Source organism: Balaenoptera ricei, chromosome 1 (assembly GCF_028023285.1).
Source record: "Balaenoptera ricei isolate mBalRic1 chromosome 1, mBalRic1.hap2, whole genome shotgun sequence".
NCBI classification, from domain to species: domain Eukaryota; kingdom Metazoa; phylum Chordata; class Mammalia; order Artiodactyla; family Balaenopteridae; genus Balaenoptera; species Balaenoptera ricei.
Window position 1 is genome coordinate 83,246,317 of NC_082639.1, and position 27,165 is coordinate 83,273,481.

The window sequence follows — 27,165 nt, forward strand, 5'->3', positions numbered from 1 at the left end:
GTGGAGTGGCAGGTCCCACCAAGCCCCCGGCGCAGGCCAGGCCTGCTTTTCCAGTTGTTGTGAAAGCCTGCGCGTGTGTGCGCGCGGAGGTGGTGGGTAGGGGTGAGGCAGGGGCGACACGGTGACCCAGCAGTAGCCAGGAGCAGCAGAGGGAGGCCCAGGACTGTCTCTAAGCCCGCGTTCCCGGAGACCCTGCGAGGGTCCACGCGTGCGCAGAGCGCGTCCCGGGACCTTTCCGGCCTCCGTGACGTCCGCGCGCGCTCCCCACGAGCCAAAGTCCGTGGTGGGCTCCGGCGCGCGGCCGGTGCGGCGGCGCGCGCCAGGGGGCGGTCCTGCGCTGCCGGCACCGCCCGCCCCCGGCGCGCTCCTCTCCTCCCAGTCTCCCCCGCGCTTCCTGCACTACGGTAGTCGTCGCCGCGTCCCCGTGCCTGTCCTCGTCTCGCTAGCACAGGCTGTGCCATGGCGGCCTTCAGCAAGTACCTGACCGTGCGAAACTCCTCGCTGGCGGGGATGGCGTTCCTGCTGCTTTGCCTCCTCCACAAGCGGCGCCGCGCCCTCGGCCTGCACGGGTAAGAAGGCCCGTGGCCGCGCCGCCTTCCTGGGCCCGAACGTGAACTCCCCGCGCTCTCTTCTTCTTCGCCCGGCGGACGAGTCCCTTTGCCCCGCGGGGTCAAGCGGAGAGGGGGCCGGCTGCGGCCGCTGCCAGGCTCCAATGTCAGGATGTCCGGTGTCCCCGCGGCGCGGGCGTCCCCCGTGCTCCCTGCGCTCCGCCGGCCTGTCCGGCTGCTCACTCTGCCCCCGGGTGTGCGAATCTTTTTCCTGTGCCGGCTAGCAAACCCATGCCTCTGCCCCGAGGCCGTCGCCCCTGATGTCCTCCCTTTTTTTTGTATCAACACCACCACCTCCTTTTTGCATCAGCTTTCTGGGTGTATTCTTGTTTTGCCATCTCATCTCCTGACAGACCGTGGATTTGCTTTGTGGACGTGTATGTGTGATTTGAGGATGGGGATTGGACTCACCAGACTGGAGGCTGTTGTCTAAGTCATTGGATGAGTGAGGTTTGGCACGATTCCTTAGTAGTTGGTGTTGAAAGTCGCGAGGATGGTTCGTGTGAACTGTCCTGGGTCCAGTTGGCAAAGTTGCTTTCTAAAGTGGTGTCCCCTTCGAGTTGGTCAGTGAACGCCCTAGCATTTCATCGGAAAAGCTGAATCGGTTCCGAGGTATTTGGAGGGCAAGGTTCGTTTCCCTGACTCGCAGGTGGAAGGTGAATGTGTGTTCTAGATAAGGGTCCAGATCCCTTTTGATTATATTCCGCTGCTTCTCCCTCGAGAATTTTAATGTTTAAATTTAACTTTGGGAGATTATAAGATTAGAGAAGGAAGAGAGAGAATTGAGTTACTGTTGTGGCGTTACAAGACATAATTTTTTATTTGCTGGGAGTCACTTTCCTTCAGATGAATGAGAAAAGGCTAAAGCATTCTTGCTACTATTGGATATTTCGTATTAAATCTTAGCATCGTGCTTTCATCCATTTTACTTCATTTCTTTGGGCAGATACTGTTGCCTTCTGTTTTGATTTGCCTAATGTATCTTATTAGTAGTAGATTTTGGACTAAAACACTGACAAGTGGCCTTCCTTCCCTTGAAGTTCTTACTAACCTTCCCCTGGCTTCTTTATCTTATTAGTCTGAAGCAGTGGTCTTTCTTTTCCTTCCTAAATCTGCTTAACAAAGTTGAAAATGATTTGCTTCTTTGTCAGGACAGTACAGTACCTATTCACTTTTCTTCTCTTCAGTTTGCTTTTAAAATGATTTATTCTGGAAAATATAAACAAAATTTTCTGTTAGATCTGCTTTCTGATCTCCCAGTTGCAAATGGAAGTTATTTGTTATCTGGGAATATACCAATAGAAAATGCTGAGTGCTATAAAATAACTTGGAATTACACTTTTGCAGAGAAGTGTTTTAGTGCATAGAACAGGTGTTTTAGTATGGGAGAGGGGGATTTGAGGACAGCCCTAACAGCTCTGGCTTGCTTTTATGATTTTTTTAATTAAAAACTTTGTTTTATTGGAGTATTACATACTTGTAGAAAAATACACATAAGTGTAGAGCTTGAAGAGTTTTCACAAATAGCACTCACCCATGTAATCATCACCCTCATCTGCACCCAGATAAAAATACTATCAGCAACCCAGAAGCTCTCTTCAAGTCCCTTCCAGTCACAGCTAAAGTAGTTACTGATTAATAAGGCCATGATTATTGAGTGAGGGAAATTTTAAACATAATCTAATGGGAAATAGTAGCAATAATAGCAAGACAGTATAATGTAATCAGTTTTATTAAATAATTTAAGTGTTTATTCATTATTATATAAAACGCTTTACAAACCTGTTTTTGAGAAACTTTGTAAACTTTTTGGGGGATTAAATTATGCAACAGTTAATTTACTGAACAAAAGATTGTTGTTAATCTTTTACACTGGAAATAGTAAGGAAAATCTTTATTTTACACATTAGTTTGTGGGAGGAGAATGCAAATTATGAGCAGATAAGCATGATGTTTAAATTACTGAGGTAAAATGGTTGAATTACTATAAAACCATTAAGAATGGTGTCAAATCTATCTTTGTAGATAATATACTTCCAGAATCATTTGGATATCTTTCAGTTGCTATCTTTGGCCTCATAGCTTGAAGATCAGAAAATTCTAACTTTATATTTTACTGGCTTTTCGGGTAGCTTTGGTAACAGGGCTAATTAATTTTGCTATCTAGTGCCTAATTAAGGAACCTGTGACTGCTTGACCTTTATTTGTCTATGCTATTGACAGTAGATTTGTCTTAGAAGGTATTCCTTAGAAGATATTACTTAGAACCAGATAGTTAATAAAGATAATAAAATCACTTTAAAAGTTACAGTGTCATTTTATTCCAGACATTGGGAGAATGAGTAATTTAATGTTCTGAGTAATTTTTTAGTTATATATGATTTGACTGGGTGAAATATACTTTTTATTATGGAAAATTTCACACATATTCAAAGTAAGCAGAATAATATGATGGACCTCCTATACACTTCACACAAGAAGTACCATTAACATTCTACCATTCTTGTTTCTTATAGCTCCTTGCTCCCCACCCCTTATTTTTACAGATCTTTAGGTAAAATTTATATATATTGAACTGTACACATCTTGTACATTTTTAAAATAAATGGATACAATAGTATAACACATCCCTTTCATAAATTAGAACATTTTCATCTCCCCAGAAAGTTCTCTTTATTCATTCTACGTGACCACCATACTAACCTTTTTCACCCTAGTTTTGCTTAATCGTACATCTTATTTTGTTTATTATTTATATGGGGAATAGTGGAATCTTTTTACTCATGGATAAAGGAGACCATGTATTTCAGTTCAAAGGAAGTATCTGTTTCAGAATGTTGTATTACTAGGTGCTATGGGATGGAGAGGTGTGTGTGTGTGCGTGTGTGTGTTACACATACATTAAAAAAATATATGACATCTTTAAGTGTGAATTAGTTAAAAATGTGAGATGATGACAATGCAGTGTACAGACAGTCATGCCTTAAAAATTCTGAGAAAGAAGAGATTAATGTGTTTGGGAAGAGTTAGGGAAGGTTTTATGAAGGATGTGAGCTAAGCCTAGAAAGAGGGTAGGAATGAATAACTGGAGATAAATTGAATGTCAGTAGCAGCCCTTATCAGACTTTTGTTGCATTTTATGGGAGGAAGAAGCTTGGTGGTACTCTTTAAGTCCAAACACAAATATAATCATGTCATTTCTTCATTACAATCTTTCAGCTGTTCTAAAATACAAAATTCTTAGCATGAGTGAATGATGTTCATGATCTGGTCCTTTGCTGCTTCTACTCAGCCAGCCATATGGAATTAACACACTCTGAGTAGGACAGGCTCTGCCCAGCTGTTGCAGTCTTATTGTAATCACTGTCATCCCCACCACTTCTTCCCACCCTTTGATGTTTATTTACCTTCAAGACTCAGTTCGGTTAGCACTTTCCTGTCTTTTCCTGATCTCCAATCTGATGTTGTTGTCCTCTGCTCTCAGGCTGCTCTAAGCATTCCCCTACTCTAGTTACCACTCTGTATGGTAGTTTATTTTCTTGGCTTCTACCTGCATCAGACTGTGAGTTTCTGGAGGGCATGGACTGAGTCATCTTTAAATTCCTAGTTTGCACATGTCATAGGATGGACATTCAGTAAGTATTTATAGGGTGGACAAATGATGTAGGATAGTTGAAGAATTTTTAAGGGTAATTGTCTGACAGGCAGTTGGAGATGGGGTACTAGTACAAACATGAGTAAAGGCATTATCTTCAGAGAAGTGATAGTTGTGTACCTGAGATTATATAACAGGAACTGGGGGTAGGGAAGGGTAGGAAATCAGTGGGCCAGTTTTAGAAGGCAGGGAAGAGACCAGTCTACATTGCCAAACTATTTTATGATCTTAAAAAAACCAAACAAAGAACAAAAACAGAACAAAGCAGTTTTCTTTCTCTTCCCATGAATGCTTGTCAAAGTTCAGATTTCTCTTCCTGGATTTCAGAACCTTCCTTTATCTGGTCTCACCTTACCTGGCTAATCTTTTATTCCATTGCCTGCCAGTGACTACTCTCTGTTCCAAATAGGCCAGTTTCTGCACTGTTTTCTGAACAGGCCACACTCATTCCTGGCTTTGGAGCCTTATTCATGATATTAGCCATACCTGGAATATCTCTTCCTGTATCCTCTGTTCTTCAACTCTTACCCTTTAAGGGTTACGTCAAGGTCACCTTTTCCATGAAGTAATTTTAAACAACCCCTTTTTAATCTTATGAACCATGTATTTAGGTACTTTTCTTTTTTCATCTATTAATTGTTTGACTGGGTATGATCTAGTTGTTAGCCATCAGCGTGTAGCCATGGCCACCAGCTTATGGGGTGGTCCTTTGTCCTTTTTCAAAGCCCCAATCTATAGATGGTAGGAATAACCAAATATTTTTGGAGAGTTTCAGGGAGCTTGTGTTTCTCTTAGTCATGCCTTACTTCTATGCTTCTGCTCTATTTTAGATCCCACTTGTATGTTGTCTCTTGAGCCTGTCATTTTGGTATCTGCCTTGATTCCTCCAAAGCATCAGTCACAAAGCAGGTATTTGTAGTAGAGCTTTACTGAAAATTTGGGAGTAGTGGCAGGGATTATATTGCAACATAGGGAACATCTTAAAATGGAGTAGTTCTTTTATTTATAAGTTTCTTGTACATTCCCACTGTTGTAAATTTGTTGGCTATTTTCCCCTGAGCCTCAGCCCTGTGGCCTGTTGCTGGGTCTTTTCTGTACCCCTTGGATGTTTTCATATCTCTAGCTTCTACTCCCTGTACTGTCTCCCCACTAACCTCCCTACAGCTTTCCTGCATACCTGAATTCAGCTTTCCTTCTTGAGATCTGCTCCTTTCAAATCAAGCTTTAGAAGGGGCTGGCTTCACTTTTCTCAGTTTCACAGGCTCACTGAACGTTCTGCAAAGTACAGGCGTGTGTCAGGTGAGGGGCTGGAGTTGCATGAGACCCTTAGGATGAACCATGAGTGGATGTTGTAGGGTTCATCATATGGATCCTCAGAATAAAAAGGAGATGCTTAAGCAGCTATAGGTAAAGAAGGCCTTAAAGGATTTGCCAGGAAAAGCAGCTCTATACAGAAACCAACTGATGCAGGTCAGGTTCTCAGAACTGTGCAGCTGTCTGTGGTATGCTGAGGGTAACTAGGTACTGACTGTTTAATTATTATAATTAAACTTCTCAGCTTTGGGCACATTAGCATCATTGGGCAGGCATTCCGTTTTAGGGCTTTTGCAGTTGCTATTCCCCTGCCTGGAATTCTCTTTCCCCATACATCCTCACTGTTTTCCCTCCCATTTTTCTTAGAGCTGTGGTTACTGTTTGTTTTAAATAACAATTTTTTTTTTGCTACAAATGTAAATGTTGTCTCCTGAAGTATATTATGAGCTCTATAGGAGCTGGGCCCCTTCTATATGCATGGGTAAAGCAAGTCTTAGAAATTTATAAAAATAGTATCATTATTTTATAACCTGCTTTTGACAGTTAACAACAGAGTGGAAACATTAAAGACAATTTTAAGAAATTAAAAATCATGTACTTTGGTGTACAACAGACAACTAACACAGTATTGTGAAGCAGTTATACTCCAATAAAGATCTATTAAAAAATCATGCATAATGTCATCACCATAACACACATATTGTTTTATTTTTATTACCTTTTATTATTTATATGCATATATTTTTACACAGTTATATACACGGTTTTCTATTTTCATTTAAAGCATAGACATCATTCCTGTGTTTCTACATGAACCTCATTACTATATTTTACAAGAAATACATAAATACTCCTTTGTGTGACTATATCATAATTTATTTTACCCTTAAATATTTGGTATCTAGATTGCTTCTGTAATTTTTACAGATAATACTATATGTGTTTGTGAGTGAACATTTCTGTCTCTGCTGAATTATTTCCTTGGAATAAATTGCCAGAATTAGGATTAATGAAGGAAGGTTATAAGCTTTCTTTAGTGTTTGTGGAAAAGGAAAGTATAAACATTCTGGAGCTACACAAATTCCACATATTACTTTTTAATAATTGTGTCATAGAATACTATGAATGAGTGCTAATTTAATTCTCTAATCATCATTAAGGGATGTTTGAATTTTTTTGGAGGGGGAACTACTTTAGAGGTATAAAATAATGTCTCAGGATTATTTTAATTTCCAAGAATGCATATTTTTATATGCAGAAACCTGTCTTTATCATGGAGGCACTCAGCATAGTATCAAACATGGTCTTTGGTGTTAGATATGGGTTCAGGTTTTTATTCAGCTGTCTGCTAGATCTGTGATCTTGATCAATTTACTCAATCTCTTTAAGCCTCAGTTTTCTCATCTGTAGAACAGGGATAATAGTATTTACTTAATCAGTAGTTGTGAGGATTAAATGAGAAAATGTCCTAACTCAGTAGCTGGAACAAAGCTCAGTAAATAGAAGATAGCTTTAGCTTTCCCTGTGCTTGCCAAAGGACAGCAAAACATCCCATTGTTAGGTTCTCAGTAACTATTGAGCCTTCATAAAAATTTCCTGAAATATGCCTACGAAAATCTCCCTAAAGAAACCTTTAGAATTGATAGACTCATTCAGAGTTGGGAAGTATTTAAGTTACTTTTATGTGACATGGTTTCAGTCCTCTGTGTTTTTTCAGTTGTTGCTTCCTGAATATGATACTCTATTTCTCCACCCCTTAAAGGGAGGTCTGAAACTGAATTCATTATTCTAAGTGTGGTCTGACTGACAGAGTGGAGTGGGCTGTTACCTGCTTTGTAAATCCAAAACTTTTGTTACAGTAGGTGAGGTTACATTCATTTTTGTGACAGTCAGTATTCTTCACTCATGTTTTAGCTTACACAGTTGTTTTCCCTTTCTTTCCCCTTCTTCGCTTGCTGTTTGATTTTTTTTTTTTAAACCTGGGTGTGGGTATTTACAACTTATCTTTGTTTGGGCACATCACTTTCTCCTAAATTTTTTTTCATCATGCACATTTAAAAAAAAAATTTTTATTGGAGTATAGTTGCTTTACAATGTTGTGTTAGTTTCTACTGTATAGCAAAGCGAATCAGCTATACATATACATATATCCCCTCTTTTTTGGATTTCCTTCCCATTTAGGTCACCTCAGACATTGAATAGAGTTCCCTGTGCTATACAATAGATCCTGCACATTTAATTGGTATTCTTTCTGTATATTTTGTCAATAAGTTACCGGACAGGAGTAAGTATAGAACAATGTATTTATATCACTATAACCTTTCTTTTAAATGATACCTTTTGGAGGTTGTATTGGTTCTCATCTTTAACTTACCTGGTACCTTTTCACACCTTTCCTTCTGGTGATATTTGGCACTCTGACGGTAGGGCTAGGCATTTGATCCGTACTGGGCCAGTCAGAATCCTTCCTCCTCTGTGATGTTTCTGCTGTGGAGTCAGTGGGGAATGGTCTTCCTTTTTCGGTCATGGATGATGAATATCACCACCTTCTAATCTGTTGCAATAAAATATAACCTGGAATTATTATTATTATTATTTTATTGGCCTCACCACGCAGCTTGCAGGATCTTAGTTCCCTGACCAGGGATTGAGCCCATGCCCACTATAGTGGAAGCATGGAGTCCTAACCATTGGACTCCCAGGGAATTCCCTAAACGGGAGTTATGAAGAAGAAAGATAGGCGCTCTTTATAATTTTCTTTAGAGTTATATATGGCAGATTAAATTTTATGCAAAATGGGTACTGTATTTCCCTATTGTTATTTTTTTTTGGAGTGATTTTTTTTACAGAATGTTAGAGTTGTTTATAAATGACATTTGTAGTCATTTCTACAAAAAATTAGACATAAGGTCCTTGCTTAAGAATATGGCTTTTATCATAACATTCTTTTCATGAGGAAATAACTTTTGTTTTAGGCATCTCTTTTAAGAATATAGCCTTCCATAGGCATTAGGATAAAATGGTCTGGATAACTGATGGTTGTGCTCTCCATTGGGAACTATTATGCATATTAAGATAGTTTGAAGCCTTGTTAGATAAAACTATTGAGTGTGGTAAAGGTGTTTCTTTAAAAAAAACATGCATTTGTTGTTTGGCTAATTAGCAGTCCTGAATGATTGCAATTAAATTAATAAAGTATAAAATTGAAAATAAAGCTCATCAAAGCATTCAGCTAATTTGATATCTGTGAATAGACATAACAATCTCACATACCACTATAATGGTACCATAATAATAGACATAAACATGGGTTGTATGATTTACTCTCTGCTTAAGAAGTTATCTATTGGCATTAATTTAGTGCCAATAGTTATCTGTTGGCATTAAAAATAAATGTACTATGTGGAATTAGGCAGCTTCTCTAGGTAAATCATAATTTGGTTATTTAATCAGCATACTGTGTCTATAGGTCACTGAATGTCGCTATTTAAAACATTTACACTTTCATAAACCTATGAAGTAAGCAACAAGACACAGAGTGTCTCCTCAGAAGGAAGAAGTATGGTCCTATAAATTTATCCTACTTTAGTGAGTAGGACTTTTTTACATTTCAGCTTCTCTGAAATTAGGATGCAATTTACAGCCGACGCATCTTAGCTTTGATTAATATGGTATTGGCGTATTGTTTCATTTCCTTTTTACTATGCATGTTTTTAATTTGCTTATAAAAATGCTTCATGGTAATTTACATCAATCTTCTGACTCCATATTCAGTGTTACTGTCATTCTTTCTTCATTATATCTTAGAGGTTAACTTAACTTAAGTTGAGGTAGAATCAGATCTTTTCCTCATTCCAGAACAAGGACTGGAGGAAGTAGGGTGGCGTGGGAATCAATGAACCACTCAAAGAAAGGGACCCAAAGGTCACGCACTAACTCACAAAACATCTCGTGCCTGCTACACGTCAGATGCTGGGTTTATAGAGATGAAAAAAAGGTCCTATTCTCGAGAGTTGAGTGGTATGATACAAGTCTGTACCTTCATTCAACATTTAGTGCTAGGTGCTGAGGACACACAGTAGTGAATGAGATTAGGTCTGTTTCCTAGATGGATCCTGTAGTGAGAGAAGACAGAACCCATTTCATTTTAGTTTTGTATTGGGCACTTGGGAAGATTAAAAATTAAATTAGGCAAGATTTTTGCTGTTAAGAAACTCACAGACTATTAAAAGAGAGAATCCTGTGTCTGGACATTTCACACCAAATTTCTAGTTAAAAAAAGAAACTACTGGTATATTTTATTTAAAATATTATTCTCCGTTTACCTGTGATACAATTTTGTTGCATCAGGAAATTAGATTTAACGTGTTTTCAACTGTGGTATTCATTTGCTTTCCCCTGCAGTAATGCCCAAGATGTGTTGTTCAGTAAAGCAGTGGAGGCACGGGGGGAGGCAAGTGTAGGACAGAATCAATGAAATGATCCCATTTTTAACGTAAGTATCAGATAATTTCCAGTTTAACTATTGATGAGTGAGTACATTTCTCTCTGTATTTTATCACTGGCTCAACAAAATAGCTACTTCCCCTTACTTCATTGAAGAAAATTTCAATGTGGAAGGAAATACAATGTTTATCCAGTACATTCTATTGAATGCTTCTTGTATGTCACTAGGCTAGGCATTGAGATACCAAATTGATGAACATTATTTCTAACCCCTGTCTTGTGGAAATACAAATACATAGAAAAGTCGTACAAGTCAGTATGACTAGACCTGTGGTCTAATAATAATTCTGTGGGAGGGAGCACTGAATTGGGAATGTTTGATTGTTTTGGTTGTTACCTGGGGAGGTTTCACTTTTGTGCCTGATTTTAAGAGATAAGGCGTAAAAGGCATTCTAGGTAGAGAAAATAGCATGAGCAAAGGCATGGCGATAGTGGAGTTATGATTTGAGAAGAAGGGACTGCAAAGACATGAAGCTGATAACCTTACTATTAACTATTTATTGAGCACTTGCCATATTATAGGTTCTAAATACTTTGCATTTATTCCTCACAACAGTCTTTTGAGATAGTTGTTTTATTATCTTTATTTTATCGGTGAGTAATCAGAAAGGTAAAAATGGTACCTGATTATAAGAGTTCTTACGTTTGAATTAGCCGTGTGGAGGGTAAAAGACAGAATAAAATATTTTTATCAGATCCTTCAGATATACTTAGATTTGTAAGCAAGCAAGGCCTCATGCGCCCATGGACAGAAAGCCAAACTCTTGACAGCAGGTGTTTTCAGCAAAGTAAGGGTTTATTGCATGGCGTCAAGTAAGAGCGTGAGAGACAAGCCTCAGATCCACTTCATCTTGGTCTTTGAGTTAGGGATTTTTTTTTTAAAGGGGAAAAACGAAAGCTGGGACTAATCATCATCTTGTGACATTTCTTAATCATAGTTTTGGGAGTCGGGATGTTCTGGTTTATGAGGTTCAGACCAGGTGGTCCGTGGCTTGGGGGTCCATTAGCTCATCTTGCCCTGGAGAAACAACCTGGGTTTGTATGTTAATGATGATATATATAATAGCAATTTTAGTACATTAACGATGTTATCGACAATAGCAGTTTTCGTCATCTGACTCTGGTTGATTAGTGTTCAGTTAGCACAGGATTGAGGTCAGAGGGGACAGAAAAGGGAATAAAGAATTGGATAGAGAGAGTAATCATAAACTCAGTAAGGGAACTCGGTTTCAGATTCAAAAGAACAGTCAAGAATCATTCAGGGGCTAAGAAAAAGTCTTATGTTAAATTCAAAGTTATGTAAATTGTTAGATTAACAATTTTATTGTGGTATATTAATTTTAAAATATAGTCATGGTGGAATACTCTTAAGATTTTTAAAACATTTTTATTGTATATTATGCAGCAAGTATAGAAAGAAAAGTGCATAAAACACGTATATAAATTAATGACTTTTTTTGTAACTGCCACCCAGGTCAAGAAATATCTTTGCCATCCACCCAGAAGCCACGTGCCCCTTCCCAGTCACAGCCCCTTCTCTGTACTATCCTGACTTCTATAGTAATTACATTTTTGCATTTCTTTATAATTTTATCACCCAAAGGTGCGCTCCTGAGCACTATAATTCAGATGTGTTTGTGGGATTTTTTGTTCAAGTCTCTCTTAATCTATGAGTCTGCATGCCATTTCTCTTTCCCGTTTGTTATAGTTTATTTGTTGAAGCAACCAGGTGTCTTCACCTATACATATTCTGTAATTTGGATTATGCCAGTTGTATAATTTTTCTTCATTCTCTGTATTTCCTGTAAATTGCTAGTTGGATCTAAAAGCTTGATCAAGTTTAGATTTTGTTTTTATTTTTTGGGCAAGAATGCTTCCTAGGTGTTGATGTGGTGTACTCTCTGTCACGAGGTATATAATGTCTGGTGGTTTCTTTTTGTGATTTGAGCAGCCACTGATACTTGATACCTAGAACAATGAGTTTATTAGGGCTTACAAAATGGTGATATTTGAATTCGGTTACTACTTCGTTTATAAGGTGGAATGCTTCTGTAAAAAGGAAGTTTTCTTCATCTATTTGGTTCCCCAGTGGTACAGTTCAGTTAGGAAAGGCAGGATGGATATTTGCTTCTTTATTATATATCAGTTTCTTGTTATTCCCTGGAGGTGACCAATGAATTCTTCTTAAGTGTCATTATGAACCTAATGATTCATTACTTGTAAATAAATAGTTAATGCTCTCTTATAGATGCTTTGGAGGAAACTTTATGAATGCAGTGAATCTTATAAAAATATGAAATGTGCCTCAGTTATCAACTCTTACATTGGTTTTATTTCTATTTAAATTTTAGAATCAGCATGTTGGGATTTTGATGAGGATTTCATCTAATTTATAGATTAATTTCTAAAACTGGTTATAGTGCCCTTTTTTTTTTTCATCAATCTTGCCATGAGTTTGTAACATGTGTCAGTTTTTTAAAAAATCTGACTTTCAGTTTTGCTTTACCTCTGTTGAGTGTCTTTTATTTCATTTTTATTTGCTTTTATCTGTATTCTTTTATTCTTTATACTTCAGTTAATTTTGTTCTTTTTCTAATGTTCACATAGATGATGAATTTTCAGTCTTTTCTAATGTATTCGTTTAAGGTTATAAAGTTCTCTAACCACTGTTTAGTTGCATGCCACAGTTTTTTTGAGATGTAAACACTTATGTTGTAAACATATCATATGATATGTATATCATTCGTTTCAAATATTTTAAAAATTTCTTTGACCCATGACTTTTCACAAATGAAAGGGAATCTCTTTATTTATGTCAGTTACCTATTGTTGTATAACAAACCACCCCAACAGTTATTTTCCCCCCTTATTTCTCTGGATGGCTGGGTAGTTCCTTTGCTTGTTTTGTTTGGGTTCCCTTATGAGGAACCCAGTAGAGGATTGGCTGCACTGGAAGGTTCATATCTGGTAGTTGGTGCTGGCTGGTGGCTGGGATGCCTTGATTTTCATCTAAGTGACTGTATCATTCAGTAGGCTATACCACTTCCTCACATGGTAGTCTCAGGTCAACATTCCAAGAAGCCAGGGTGAAAGCAGAAAGGCTTCCACCCATTCTGTTGGCTAGAGCAAGTCACAAGCCTGGCCCAGATTCAAGGGTGGGAAAAAAGATTCCTCCTTTTTAGGAATTTGTCTCAGTATTTAATATACCACAATTTCAAAACATTTGGGAATTTTTCTTGTATTTTTCTTTTTGCTGTTAATTACCAGCATAATTGCTTTGTGGTTAGAGTATTGATTTCTTTTTTTCCTCATTTTGTTTTTACCTCTTTTAGTTGTTTGAAAGTTATTCTCTATATAAAATTTTTATTTTTTAGTTTTACTGGTTACCCTAGAAATTTTGCCATCTGTTTACCTTTTCAAGTCTAAACATTAATCAATAAGAAATACTTCGTCATTCTCCCAGGCAGTAAAAGGACTTCAGAGCAGTGACCCCATTCACTTTTCCTCCTTATTTAGATGCATTTGTTGTGGTTTTTTTTTTAGTACTGTAAGACATTATTATTATTGTTTTATATAATATTTACTTAGAGTTAGTTATATATTTACTACATTCTTTGTTTTCCATTCCTTCTTGCAATCTATACCTTTCAACTGAGATCAACCCTCCTGTCCCCCATAATATGTCCTTTCTAAATTTCTTTAGTACAAGTCTGCTGATGATGAACCCTCTCCATGTTGCCAGGGAATGTCTTTATTTGCCTTCATTCATGTAAGTGTCTTTTTTCCTGAATGTTTAATTCTAGATTGGCAGTAATTTTCTTTTTGTACATTGAAGATTTGATTCCACCATATTCTGGTTCCATTATTAATGTTGAGAAGTCAACTGTTAGTTTGTAACTGTTGCTGCTTTGAAGGTAATCATTCTTTTTTGCTCCCGTAGAGGCTTTTAAGGATTTATGTCTTTGGTTTTCTGAAGCTCACTATGATTTGGTTAGGTGTGGATTTATTTTTTATCTGTCTTGCTTAGAATTCACTGGGCCTTTTAGTTTTTATGGATTGGTGTCTTTCTTCCATTTTAGAATATTCTTGGCCATTACCTATGCCTTGTTTTCTTTCTTTATTCTTCCTGGACACCAACTAAGATAGTCTTATTGTAACCAGTGTCTCTTATTTCTTTGTTTGCTGTCTTTTTGTTTTCTCCTTGCTATACTCTGTATAGTCAATTCTGACTTAGCTGCTAGATTATTAATTTTCTCTTCAGCTGTGTGAAATCTATTAAACCTATTGATTAAATATTTAATTTTAACTGTATTTTTATTTTTAAGAATTCCATTTGGTTTTCTTAAGTCTGTGTAGCCTTTTATTATTTCCTTATCTTGGTAGATATCTTTGTTTTATTTTATCTATTTATTTCTTTAAATATAGTCTGCATTGTTTTATAGGGTATGTTTGGAAATTCCAACATCTGAAATCTTTTTGAGTCTGCTCCTGTTTTCTGTAATTTCTACTGGCTCTTGGTTATGGGGTGTAGTTTCCTGTGTGCTTGGTTATTTTTGATTATGGTCCGGACATTTTATTTAAAATTACTTGTAGGAATAATTTTGAGGCTTATAGTAAACATACTTTCATTTTAAGAGGAAAGTTTACTTGTTAAAGTACCTGGGAGCAGTATCAGTCAGGGAACAACTTAAACCAAGTTTCTTAAGAGCACATACTAAAATTTTTAGTACAGTAGCTTAATAAACAGGTGCAAGACTCACATTTCAGATTTCATATTTTTGTTTCCCAAAGGAGTTATATCATTGTATATTCACAGTATTGTCATGTTAATTCCTTTCAAATCAACATCTCCACTCTTGAACTTCAAATCTAAACTTAAAAAAAAAAATCTTCTGGACAATTCCATATAGTTATCTTATTGGAACCTGAAATTTAACACATTTATAATGAATCCAATTATTATTTCCCTGAATGCTTCTACTGTTATAATTTATTATGGTAAATGGAATGACTGTCCTCGGGTCGCTTAGGGTGCAAACTGTTTGTGAGACCTGAGGAAAAATGATCTTTGCCTTTCAGGGCATAAGTTTGGAGCAGAAGGTTTCTAATACCTCCTGTATCTTTACATAGTTCTTTAAGTCTTTGCTCTTCTTCTCCTCTCATTTCCATATTCAGTTAGGTCTTAGCTCTTATCTATTCCCTCACCCTGTTATTTCTAGCAATTTTCTTTCATCTTTCCATTTCCATAGCCACCACCTTTGTTCAGGTCTTCATCATTTCTGGGCCCTGATTGACCTTGGTTGTGTGCGTGCGCATGTGTGCCCACACACACAAACACATACACACACAGCTATATTTGATATGGCTGTGGAAGTGAATTGGGGGACAATAGAAATGATAAGGAACCTACTTAGAAAGCAGGTGAGAAAATTGTTAGTTTACATGAGAAATTTTGATAGCCTGAACTGAAGTCGTTGCAATAGAGGAAAAGGAGAGCACGGAGAGAGATTGGATAGGAAGAGTATGAGAAAGGGAGACTATCTAAGAATAATTCCCAAGTTTGTGGCTTGGGTGATTGGATAGAAGAAGGTACATTCACTGAGTTAGGGCCCAGCTCAGAATGAGAAGGTGGAAGTGTAGATTTGGGGTGGAAAGGTAAGTTCAGACATAGAATGCATGTTGAGTTTAAAATGATTTCAATAGATCCAGGTTCAGATACCTTATTTAAAAAAATAGATATTCAAGTCAGGAGCTTAGGAAAGATGAGGGAGCTAGAGATTTGGGGAGTCATTAGAGAATGGGTGATAGCTGATATCATGGTTTTGACCGAGGTGTTCTAAAGTAGTATCTCTAGGGCCTAGAGATAATGGATCTAATGATTCATTCTTCAGGGTCCTAAAGTTCTATGAGAATTTTCTAACTTTGTGTTTTCATCTTGGTGATAAATTATAAATAAATTAGTATAAGCACATTCTGGATCATCTCAATGACTACCATAGTATTGCAGATTTCTGTGCCCATCTTTGTGTTTGAATTGTTGCTTAAGTGATCATCAAAAGAGACCACATGTATGGTAGACAAATCTGCTGCATTAGAACCTACATCAGGCTGAAGTGTAGTAATGTAAAACTAAGAAAATCATCTTCAACCTTTGTATTCATACTGAATTATTTTGCTATTAAAATTTTCTTTTGCAGTGATAATTACGGGTGAAAGGTGTTTTCATAGAATTTCTAAGTAACTGAAATCTTAAAATGAAGCTTTGGTTTGAAATCATGAAAAAGACGTAGAGCAACTGAGTAGTGTATTACTTTGTCACAAACTGATAAAAGAACATAGGGCTGACATGTAGATTATGTGTTTACACCAAGTGAAGGCTCATAAGATGTCATGGTATACTCTGAATAAGGTATTTCATGGTAGCTTGAAGAGAGAAAAGTAATGAGAGAGCTGACTGATCATGTGGCCCATTGTGGGTGTGTGTGTGTATATGTATTGTGGGTGGATATGTGTGTATATATGTATGTATGTATATGTATGTTTTATATATATATGCAGATTATATTTTTGTGAGCAGTTATATTGCATGGATCTCCATTTGTCTCTATAAATACCAATTTGTAACACTTATTATTACTAGTATTATTAGCAGTAACTTCTATGACATTTTCACTGAGTATTTTAATTTTTAGAATTTTGTTTTGGGGTATACTAATAAATTGATTATTCCATCAACATTAATGAAGCAGTGATTTAAAGCCAGTTCATTGTTTACAAAAGAAAAATAATGAAGATTATTTAAAAATCTTGGCTATTAACTGGAACATATAACACATAAATAATTCCTTCTACTCTTTTACCCCAGCACTGGTGATTAGTTGTAGCAATGTTATCTCACCTATCACTTTAAATGAATGTTGATTCCATTTTTATTGGCTTTAAATTTTTTCCTAGTTTTTTTTTTTTTTATGTAATGTCTGAAACATTTATATTAACATATTTCCATACATATTTCCATACAAATATAAGATTTTTAGAAATTTCATGTAATGTCTGAAACATTTATATTAACATATTTCCATACAAATAACCCAATGAAAGTTTAGTATTAGTTGTTTTGTTTGTTTTTTTATACTGCAGGTTCTTATTAGGCATCAATTTTATACACATCAGTGTATACATGTCAATCCCAATCGCCCAATTCAGCACACCACCATCCCCACCCCACCGCAGTTTTCCCCCCTTGGTGTCCATATGTCCATTCTCTACATCTGTGTCTCAACTTCTGCCCTGCAAACTGGCTCATCTGTACCATTTTTCTAGGTTCCACATACATGCATTAATATACGATATTTGTTTTCCTCTTTCTGACTTACTTCACTCTGTATGACAGTCTCTAGATCCATCCACGTCTCAACAAATGACTCAATTTCATTCCTTTTTATGGCTGAGTAATATTCCATTGTATATATGTACCACAACTTCTTTATCCATTCGTCTGTTGATGGGCATTTAGGTTGCTTCCATGACCTGGCTATTGTAAATAGTGCTGCAATGAACATTCAGGTGCATGTGTCTTTTTGAATTACGGTTTTCTCTGGGTATATGCCCAGTAGTGGGATTGCTGGGTCATATGGTAATTCTATTTTTAGTTTTTTAAGGAACCTCCATATTGTTCTCCATAGTGGCTGTATCAATTCACATTCCCACCAACAGTGCAAGAGGTTTCCCTTTTCTCCACACCCTCTCCAGCATTTGTTGTTTGTAGATTTTCTGATGATGCCCATTCTAACAGGAGTGAGGTGATACCTCATTGTAGTTTTGATTTGCATTTCTCTAATAATTAGTGATGTTGAGCATCTTTTCATGTGCTTCGTGGCCGTCTGTATGTCTTCTTTGGAGAAATATCTATTTAGGTCTTCTGCCCATTTTTGGATTGGGGTGTTTGTTTCTTTAATATTGAGCTGAATGAGCTGTTTATATATTTTGGAGATTAATCCTTTGTCCGTTGATTCATTTGCAAATATTTTCTCCCATTCTGAGGGTTGTCTTTTCGTCTTGTTTATGGTTTCCTTTGCTGTGCAAAAGCTTTGAAGTTTCATTAGGACTCACTTGTTTATTTTTGTTTTTATTTCCATTACTCTAGGAGGTGGATCAAAAAAGATCTTGCTGTGATTTATGTCAAAGAGTGTTCTTCCTATGTTTTCCTCTAAGAGTTTTATAGTGTCCAGTCTTATATTTAGGTCTCTAATCCATTTTGAGTTTATTTTTGTGTATGGTGTTAGGGAGTATTCTAATTTCATTCTTTTACATGTAGCTGTCCAGTTTTCCCAGCACCACTTATTGAAGAGACTGTCTTTTCTCCATTGTATATCTTTGCCTCCTTTGTCATAGATTAGTTGACCATAGGTGTGTGGGTTAATCTCTGGGCTTTCTATCTTGTTCCATTGATCTATGTTTCTGTTTTTGTGCCAGTACCATATTGTCTTGATTACTGTAGCTTTGTAGTATAGTCTGAAGTCAGGGAGTCTGATTCCTCCAGCTCCATTTTTTTGCCTCAAGACTGCTTTGGCTATTCGGGGTCTTTTGTGTCTCCATACAAATTTTAAGATGATTTGTTCTAGCTCCGTAAAAAATGCCATTGGTAATTTGATAGGGATTGCATTGAATCTGTAGATTGCTTTAGGTAGTATACTCATTTTCACAATGTTGATTCTTCCAATCCAAGAGCATGGTATATCTCTCCATCTGTTGGTATCATCTTTAATTTCTTTCATCAGTGTCTTATAGTTTTCTGCATATAGGTCTTTTGTCTCCCTAGGTCGGTTTATTCCTAGGTATTTTATTCTTTTTGTTGCAATGGTAAATGGGAGTGTTTCCATAATTTCTCTTCAGATTTTTCATCATTAGTGTATAGGAATGCAAGAGATTTCTGTGCATTAATTTTGTATCCTGCAACTTTACCATATTCATTAATTAGCTCTAGCAGTTTTCTTTTTTTTTTTTTTTTTTTTTTTTTTTTTATCAGTTCACTCAGTCCCATGTAATTAATTTTTTTTTTCGTCTTGATCTTTTGTTAGCACTTTTATGAGTTCATCAGTTTTTCATTAGAGTTCTGAAAATGCTTATTCATTCAGTTCAGCAGTACAGTCCGTTACCAGAAACCTGTACTTGTCAGAGTCTTTTCCATGTATTTCTTGAAGATGAAACCCTTTTATAGGAACATATTTGCAAAATCATCAGAGTACACCCAGAACTGTCTGTAAATGACAAAAGACTTAACAATGACCACGGTTAAAGATTTGATGACAGTTCATAATAATGCAGTTGACAAGAAAATTAGTTATTTCTGAGATATACATTTTAAAGTAATAACTAGGATTATTACTTATAACATTATACCAGAACATATAAGATTTTTAGAAATTTCATGTAATGTCTGAAACATTTATATTAACATATTTCCATACATATTTCCATACAAGTACAAATATAAGATTTTTAGTAATTTCATGTAATGTCTGAAACATTTATATTAACATATTTCCATACATATTTCCATACAAATACAAATATGATTTTTAGAAATTTCATGTAATGTCTGAAACATTTATATTAACATATTTCCATACAAATACAAATATAAGATTTTTAGAAATTTCATGTAATGTCTGAAACATTTATATTAACATATTTCCATACAAATAACCCAATGAAAGTTTAGTATTAGTTGTTTTGTTTGTTTTTTTATACTGCAGGTTCTTATTAGGCATCAGTTTTATACACATCAGTGTATACATGTCAATCCCAATCGCCCAATTCAGCACACCACCATCCCCACCCCACCGCAGTTTTCCCCCCTTGGTGTCCATATGTCCATTCTCTACATCTGTGTCTCAACTTCTGCCCTGCAAACTGGCTCATCTGTACCATTTTTCTAGGTTCCGCATACATGCATTAATATACGATATTTGTTTTTCTCTTTCTGACTTACTTCACTCTGTATGACAGTCTCTAGATCCATCCACGTCTCAACAAATGACTCAATTTCGTTCCTTTTTATGGCTGAGTAATATTCCATTGTATATATGTACCACAACTTCTTTATCCATTCGTCTGTTGATGGGCATTTAGGTTGCTTCCATGACCTGGCTATTGTAAATAGTGCTGCAATGAACATTCGGGTGCATGTGTCTTTTTGAATTACGGTTTTCTCTGGGTATATGCCCAGTAGTGGGATTGCTGGGTCATATGGTAATTCTATTTTTAGTTTTTTAAGGAACCTCCATATTGTTCTCCATAGTGGCTGTATCAATTTACATTCCCACCAACAGTGCAAGAGGGTTCCCTTTTCACCACACCCTCTCCAGCATTTGTTGTTTGTAGATTTTCTGATGATGCCCATTCTAACAGGAGTGAGGTGATACCTCATTGTAGTTTTGATTTGCATTTCTCTAATAATTAGTGATGTTGAGCATCTTTTCATGTGCTTCGTGGCCGTCTGTATGTCTTCTTTGGAGAAATGTCTATTTAGGTCTTCTGCCCATTTTTGGATTGGGGTGTTTGTTTCTTTGATATTGAGCTGAATGAGCTGTTTATATATTTTGGAGATTAATCCTTTGTCCGTTGATTCATTTGCAAATATTTTCTCCCATTCTGAGGGTTGTCTTTTCGTCTTGTTTATGGTTTCCTTTGCTGTGCAAAAGCTTTGAAGTTTCATTAGGTCCCACTTGTTTATTTTTGTTTTTATTTCCATTACTCTAGGAGGTGGATCAAAAAAGATCTTGCTGTGATTTATGTCAAAGAGTGTTCTTCCTATGTTTTCCTCTAAGAGTTTTATAGTGTCCAGTCTTATATTTAGGTCTCTAATCCATTTTGAGTTTATTTTTGTGTATGGTGTTAGGGAGTATTCTAATTTCATTCTTTTACATGTAGCTGTCCAGTTTTCCCAGCACCACTTATTGAAGAGACTGTCTTTTCTCCATTGTATATCTTTGCCTCCTTTGTCATAGATTAGTTGACCATAGGTGTGTGGGTTAATCTCTGGGCTTTCTATCTTGTTCCATTGATCTATGTTTCTGTTTTTGTGCCAGTACCATATTGTCTTGATTACTGTAGCTTTGTAGTATAGTCTGAAGTCAGGGAGTCTGATTCCTCCAGCTCCATTTTTTTGCCTCAAGACTGCTTTGGCTATTCGGGGTCTTTTGTGTCTCCATACAAATTTTAAGATGATTTGTTCTAGCTCCGTAAAAAATGCCATTGGTAATTTGATAGGGATTGCATTGAATCTGTAGATTGCTTTAGGTAGTATACTCATTTTCACAATGTTGATTCTTCCAATCCAAGAGCATGGTATATCTCTCCATCTGTTGGTATCATCTTTAATTTCTTTCATCAGTGTCTTATAGTTTTCTGCATATAGGTCTTTTGTCTCCCTAGGTCGGTTTATTCCTAGGTATTTTATTCTTTTTGTTGCAATGGTAAATGGGAGTGTTTCCATAATTTCTCTTCAGATTTTTCATCATTAGTGTATAGGAATGCAAGAGATTTCTGTGCATTAATTTTGTATCCTGCAACTTTACCATATTCATTAATTAGCTCTAGCAGTTTTCTGGTGGCAGTTTTAGGATTCTCTATGTATAGTATCATGTCATCCGCAAACAGTGACAGTTTTACTTCTTCTTTTCCAATTTGTATTCCTTTTATTTCTTTTTCTTCTCTGATTGCCGTGGCTAGGACTTCCAGAACTATGTTGAATAATAGTGGTGAGAGTGGACATCCTTGTCTCGTTCCTGATCTTAGAGGAAATGCTTTCAGTTTTTCACCATTGAGAATGATGTTTGCTGTGGGTTTGTCATATATGGCCTTTATTATGTTGAGGTAGGTTCCCTCTAGGCCCACTTTCTGGAGAGTTTTTATCATGAATGGGTGTTGAATTTTGTCAAAAGCTTTTTCTGCATCTATTGAGATGATCATATGGTTTTTCTTCTTAAATTTGTTAATATGGTGTATCACATTGATTGATTTGCATATATTGAAGAATCCTTGCATCCCTGGGATAAATCCCACTTGATCGTGGTGTATGATCCTTTTAATGTGTTGTTGGATTCTGTTTGCTAGTATTTTGTTGAGGATTTTTGCATCTATATTCATCAGTGATATTGGTCTGTAATTTTCTTTTTTTGTAGTGTCTTTGTCTGGTTTTGGTATCAGGGTGATGGTGGCCTCATAGAATGAGTTTGGGAGTGTTCCTTTCTCTGCAATTCTTTGGAAGAGTTTGAGAAGGATGGGTGTTAGCTCTTCTCTAAATGTTTGATAGAATTCGCCTGTGAAGCCATCTGGTCCTGGACTTTTGTTTGTTGGAAGATTTTTCATCACAGTTTCAATTTCATTACTTGTGATTGGTCTGTTCATATTTTCTGTTTCTTCCTGATTCAGTCTTGGAAGGTTATACCTTTCTAAGAATTTGTCCATTTCTTCCAGGTTGTCCATGTTATTGGCATAAAGTTCCTTGTAGTAGTCTCTTAGGATGCTTTGTATTTCTGCGGTGTCTGTTGTAACTTCTCCTTTTTCATTTCTGATTTTATTGATTTGAGTCCTCTCCCTCTTTTTCTTGATGAGTCTGGCTAATGACTTATCAATTTTGTTTATCTTCTCAAAGAACCAACTTTTAGTTTTATTGATCTTTGCTATTGTTTTCTTTGTTTCTATTTCATTTATTTCTGCTCTGATCTTTATGATTTCTTTCCTTCTGCTAACTTTGGGTTTTGTTTGTTCTTCTTTCTCTAGTTCCTTTAGGTGTAAGGTTAGATTGTTTACTTGAGATTTTTCTTGTTTCTTTAGGTAGGCTTGTATAGCTATAAACTTCCCTCTTAGAACCGCTTTTGCTGCATCCCATAGGTTTTGGGTCGTCGTGTTTTCATTGTCATTTGTCTCTAGGTATTTTTTTATTTCCTCTTTGATTTCTTCAGTGATCTCTTGGTTATTTAGTAACGTATTGTTTAGCCTCCATGTGTTTGTCTTTTTTACGTTTTTTTCCCTGTAATTCATTTCTAATCTCATAGCGTTGTGGTCAGAAAAGATGCTTGATATGATTTCAATTTTCTTAAATTTACTGAGGCTTGATTTGTGACCCAAGATGTGATCTATCCTGGAGAGTGTTCTGTGCGCACTTGAGAAGAACGTGTAATCTGCTGGTTTTGGATGGAATGACCTATATATATCAATTAAATCTATCTGGTCTATTGTGTCATTTAAAGCTTCTGTTTCCTTATTTATTTTCATTTTGGATGATCTGTCCATTGGTGTAAGTGAGGTGTTAAAGTCCCCCACTATTATTGTGTCACTGTCGATTTCCTCTTTTATGGCTGTTAGCAGTTGCCTTATGTATTGAGGTGCTCCTATGTTGGGTGCATATATATTTATAATTGTTATATCTTCTTCTTGGATTGATCCCTGGATCATTATGTAGTGTCCTTCCTTGTCTCTTGTAACATTCTTTATTTTAAAGTCTATTCTATCTGATATGAGTATAGCTACTCCAGCTTTCTTTTGATTTCCATTTGCATGGAATATCTTTTTCCATCCCCTCACTTTCAGTCTGTATGTGTCCCTAGGTCTAAAGTGGGTCTCTTGTAGACAGCATATATATGGGTCTTGTTTTTGTATCCATTCAGCCAGTCTATGTCTTTTGGTTGGGGCATTTAATCTATTCACGTTTAAGGTAATTATCGATATGTTTGTTCCTATGACCATTTTCTTAATTGTTTTGGGTTCGTTTTTGTAGGTCCTTTTCTTCTCTTTTGTTTCCCACTTAGAGAAGTTCCTTTAGCATTTGTTGTCGAGCTGGTTTGGTGGTGCTGAATTCTCTTAGCTTTTGCTTTTCTGTAAAGCTTTTGATTTCTCCATCAAATCTAAATGAGATCCTTGCCGGGTAGAGTAATCTTGGTTGTAGGTTCTTCCCTTTCATCACTTTAAGTATATCATGCCACTCCCTTCTGGCTTGCAGAGTTTCTGCTGAGAAATCAGCTGTTAACCTTATGGGAGTTCCCTTGTATGTTATTTGTCGTTTTTCCCTTGCTGCTTTCAATAATTTTTCTTTGTCTTTAATTTTTGCCACTTTGATTACTATGTGTCTCGGCGTGTTTCTCCTTGGGTTTATTCTGTATGGGACTCTCTGTGCTTCCTGGACTTGGGTGGCTATTTCCTTTCCCATGTTAGGGAAGTTTTCGACTATAATCTCTTCAAATATTTTCTCTGGTCCTTTCTCTCTCTCTTCTCCTTCTGGGACCCCTATAATGCGAATGTTGTTGTGTTTCATGTTGTCCCAGAGGTCTCTTAGGCTGTCTTCATTTCTTTTCATTCTTTTTTCTTTATTCTGTTCCGCAGCAGTGAATTCCACCATTCTGTCTTCCAGGTCACTTATCCGTTCTTCTGCCTCAGTTATTCTGCTATTGATTCCTTCTAGTGTAGTTTTCATTTCAGTTATTGTATTGGTCATCTCTGTTTGTTTGTTCTTTAATTCTTCTAGGTCTTTGTTAATCATTTCTTGCATCTTCTCAATCTTTGCCTCCATTCTTATTCCGAGGTTCTGGATCATCTTCACTATCATTATTCTGAATTCTTTTTCTGGAAGGTTGCCTATCTCCACTTCATTTAGTTGTTTTTCTGGGGTTTTTTCTTGTTCCTTCATCTGGTACATAGCCCTCTGCCTTTTCATCTTCTCTATCTTTCTGTAACTGTGGTTTTTGGTCCACAGGCTGCAGGATTGTAGTTTTTCTTGTTTCTGCTGTCTGCCCTCTGGTGGTTGAGGCTATCTAAGAGGCTTGATGGGAGGCTCTCTAAAATTTTTCCTAGTTTTTAAGTGATAAATTTTATTTTGTGGTTGTAGAAGAGCTGTAAACAAAAGGAATGTATACAGTTGACCCTTGAACAACGTGTTTCTGAACTGCGAGGGTCCACTTATGTGTGGATTTTTTTCACTAAATATGTACTTCCATACTACATGATCCATGGTTGGTTGAATCCAAGGATCTGGAACCTCGGATACAGAGGGCCTACTGTATATTTATAGGTGAATTTTCAACTGCAGTGAGGGTCAGTGCTCCTAACTCTCATGTTAAGGGTCAATAACTTAATTTTATGCTTATACATTTTTAAAATTTATTTATTTATTTTTGGCTGTGTTGGGTCTTCGTCGCTGTGCGCGGGCCCCCCCTAGTTGAGGCAAGCGGGGGCTACTCTCTGTTGCGGTGCGTGGGTTTCCCATTGTGGTGGCCTGTCCCGTTGTGGAGCACGGGCTTTAGGTGCATGGGCTTCAGTAGTTGTGGCGCCCGGGCTTCAGCAATTGTGGCTCACAGGCTCTAGAGTGCAGGCTCAGTAGTTGTGGCATACAGGCTTAGCTGCTCTGCAGCATGTGGGATCCTCCCGGACCAGGGCTTGAACCCGTGACCTCTGCATTGGCAGGTGGATTCCTAACCACTGCACCACCAAGGAAGCCCGCTTATACATATTTAAGGAAGCACCAATTTAAGTCAACGCTGGGGTCTGTAAGAATTTTTTTTTCCTTCAGGAGAGGTTCATATATTATCTGAAGTCCAGGAAACACTGGCCTAGAAAAATGAACTAAGTGAGAAATTTTAAGGTCAGAATTATTGTTCTGGATAACTAAACTCTGATCAAAGTTTTCAGAATTGTTTTCTTTTTTTTTTTACTTAGTCTGAAAGTTATCTGAAAACTTCTCTCTTAATTTTTGTCAATTTCTTTTTCCTAGTCTCATAGTTTGTTGGGGGAAGTTTCTGCTTATTAGTTTTACGTATTTTGTTGGCATTATTAAGGAATAGTTAACTCCATCTCCTTCTCCCTCGCCCCTCCAACAATAAAGAACAAACAAAATGTACTTTTCTATTGTGTTCTTAGGAAAAAGTCTCCCCTAGGTTTTGGTCATCTTTTTCTTTTATAGTTTTATTGAAGCTTTATTGATGTACAATAAACTGCTTATGTTTAAAATACACAACTTAGTGAGTTTTGACATTTAAGCACCTGTGAAACCATCACTCCAATCAAGATAGCAAACATTTCCATCACTCCAGAGATCCCTCATGCCCCTTTGTAGTCAGTCTTCTCCCTTGCACCAGCCTGAAGCGACCACTGACCTGCTTTCTATAACTGTAGATTAGATTTGACTGCTCTAGAATTTCATGTAAGTGGGATCTACACTGTGTACATTTTTGTCCAGCTACTTTTAGTTGGCATAATGATTTTGAGATTCATCCATGTTGCGTGCATCAGTAGGTTTTTTTTTTTAATTGTTGAGTACATTTTATGGAAATACTACAATTTTTAAAATCCATTCACTTGTTGATGAACATTTGGATGTTTCCAGGTTTTGACTATTAAAAATAAAGCAGCTATGAATTTTGTGTAAGGTTTATGTATGGAAATACGCTTTTATTTTCCTTGAGCAAATACTTAGTAGTGGAATGGCTGGCTTGTATGGTAGGTGTATGTTTAACTTTTTAAGAAACTGTTTTCCAAAGTGTACCATTTTATATTCCCATCAGCAGTATAAGAAAATTCCAGTTGCTCCACATCCTTGATAACACTTGCTATGATCAGTCTTTTTAATCTTAGCCATTCTAGTGGATGTGTGTAGTGGTTTCTCATTGTGGTTTTAATTTGAATTTCCCTAAGAACTAATGATTTGGAGCATGTTTCCTGTGTTTATTTTCCATCCATACATTTTCTTTGGCAAAGTGTCTGTTTAAATCTTTAAATGAATTGCCGCTTTATTTGATTGTAAGAGTCTGTTATGTATTCTGAATACAAGTTTTTTCTTGGGTATGTATTTTGCATATATTTTCTCCCAGTTGGTGGCTTGTCTTAATTTTCTTAGTAGTATATTTTGAGAAACAAACATTTAGAATTTTGATGAATTCTAGTTTATTGATTTTTTTTTTTCTGTGTGTAGTTTGTACTTTGTTCTATTTAACAAGTCTTTAACTCAAGATTACTGAGATCTTCTGTTTTCTTCTAGAAATTTTGTAGTTTTAGCTCTTACATTTAGATCTCTGATTCACTACA

General features: G+C 36.6%; 1 protein-coding gene across 4 annotated transcripts in view; it reads left to right on the forward strand.

Annotated features, from left to right (window-relative positions):
* The first annotated feature begins 328 nt into the window (after positions 1-328).
* The window catches only part of ABCD3 (ATP binding cassette subfamily D member 3), an 89,215-nt gene continuing 62,378 nt past the window's right edge, over positions 329-27,165 (forward strand). Inside the window, exons 1-2 of one of the 4 annotated variants that reach the window (XM_059926602.1) lie at positions 503-569; positions 9,982-10,072. In XM_059926602.1, the coding sequence (XP_059782585.1) occupies positions 10,056-10,072 (17 nt within the window). In that variant the 5' untranslated portion in view covers positions 503-569; positions 9,982-10,055. Of the gene's footprint in view, positions 570-9,981; positions 10,073-27,165 lie in introns of all 4 variants that reach the window. The other 3 variants (XM_059926596.1, XM_059926592.1, XM_059926609.1) reach the window with 3 other exon arrangements.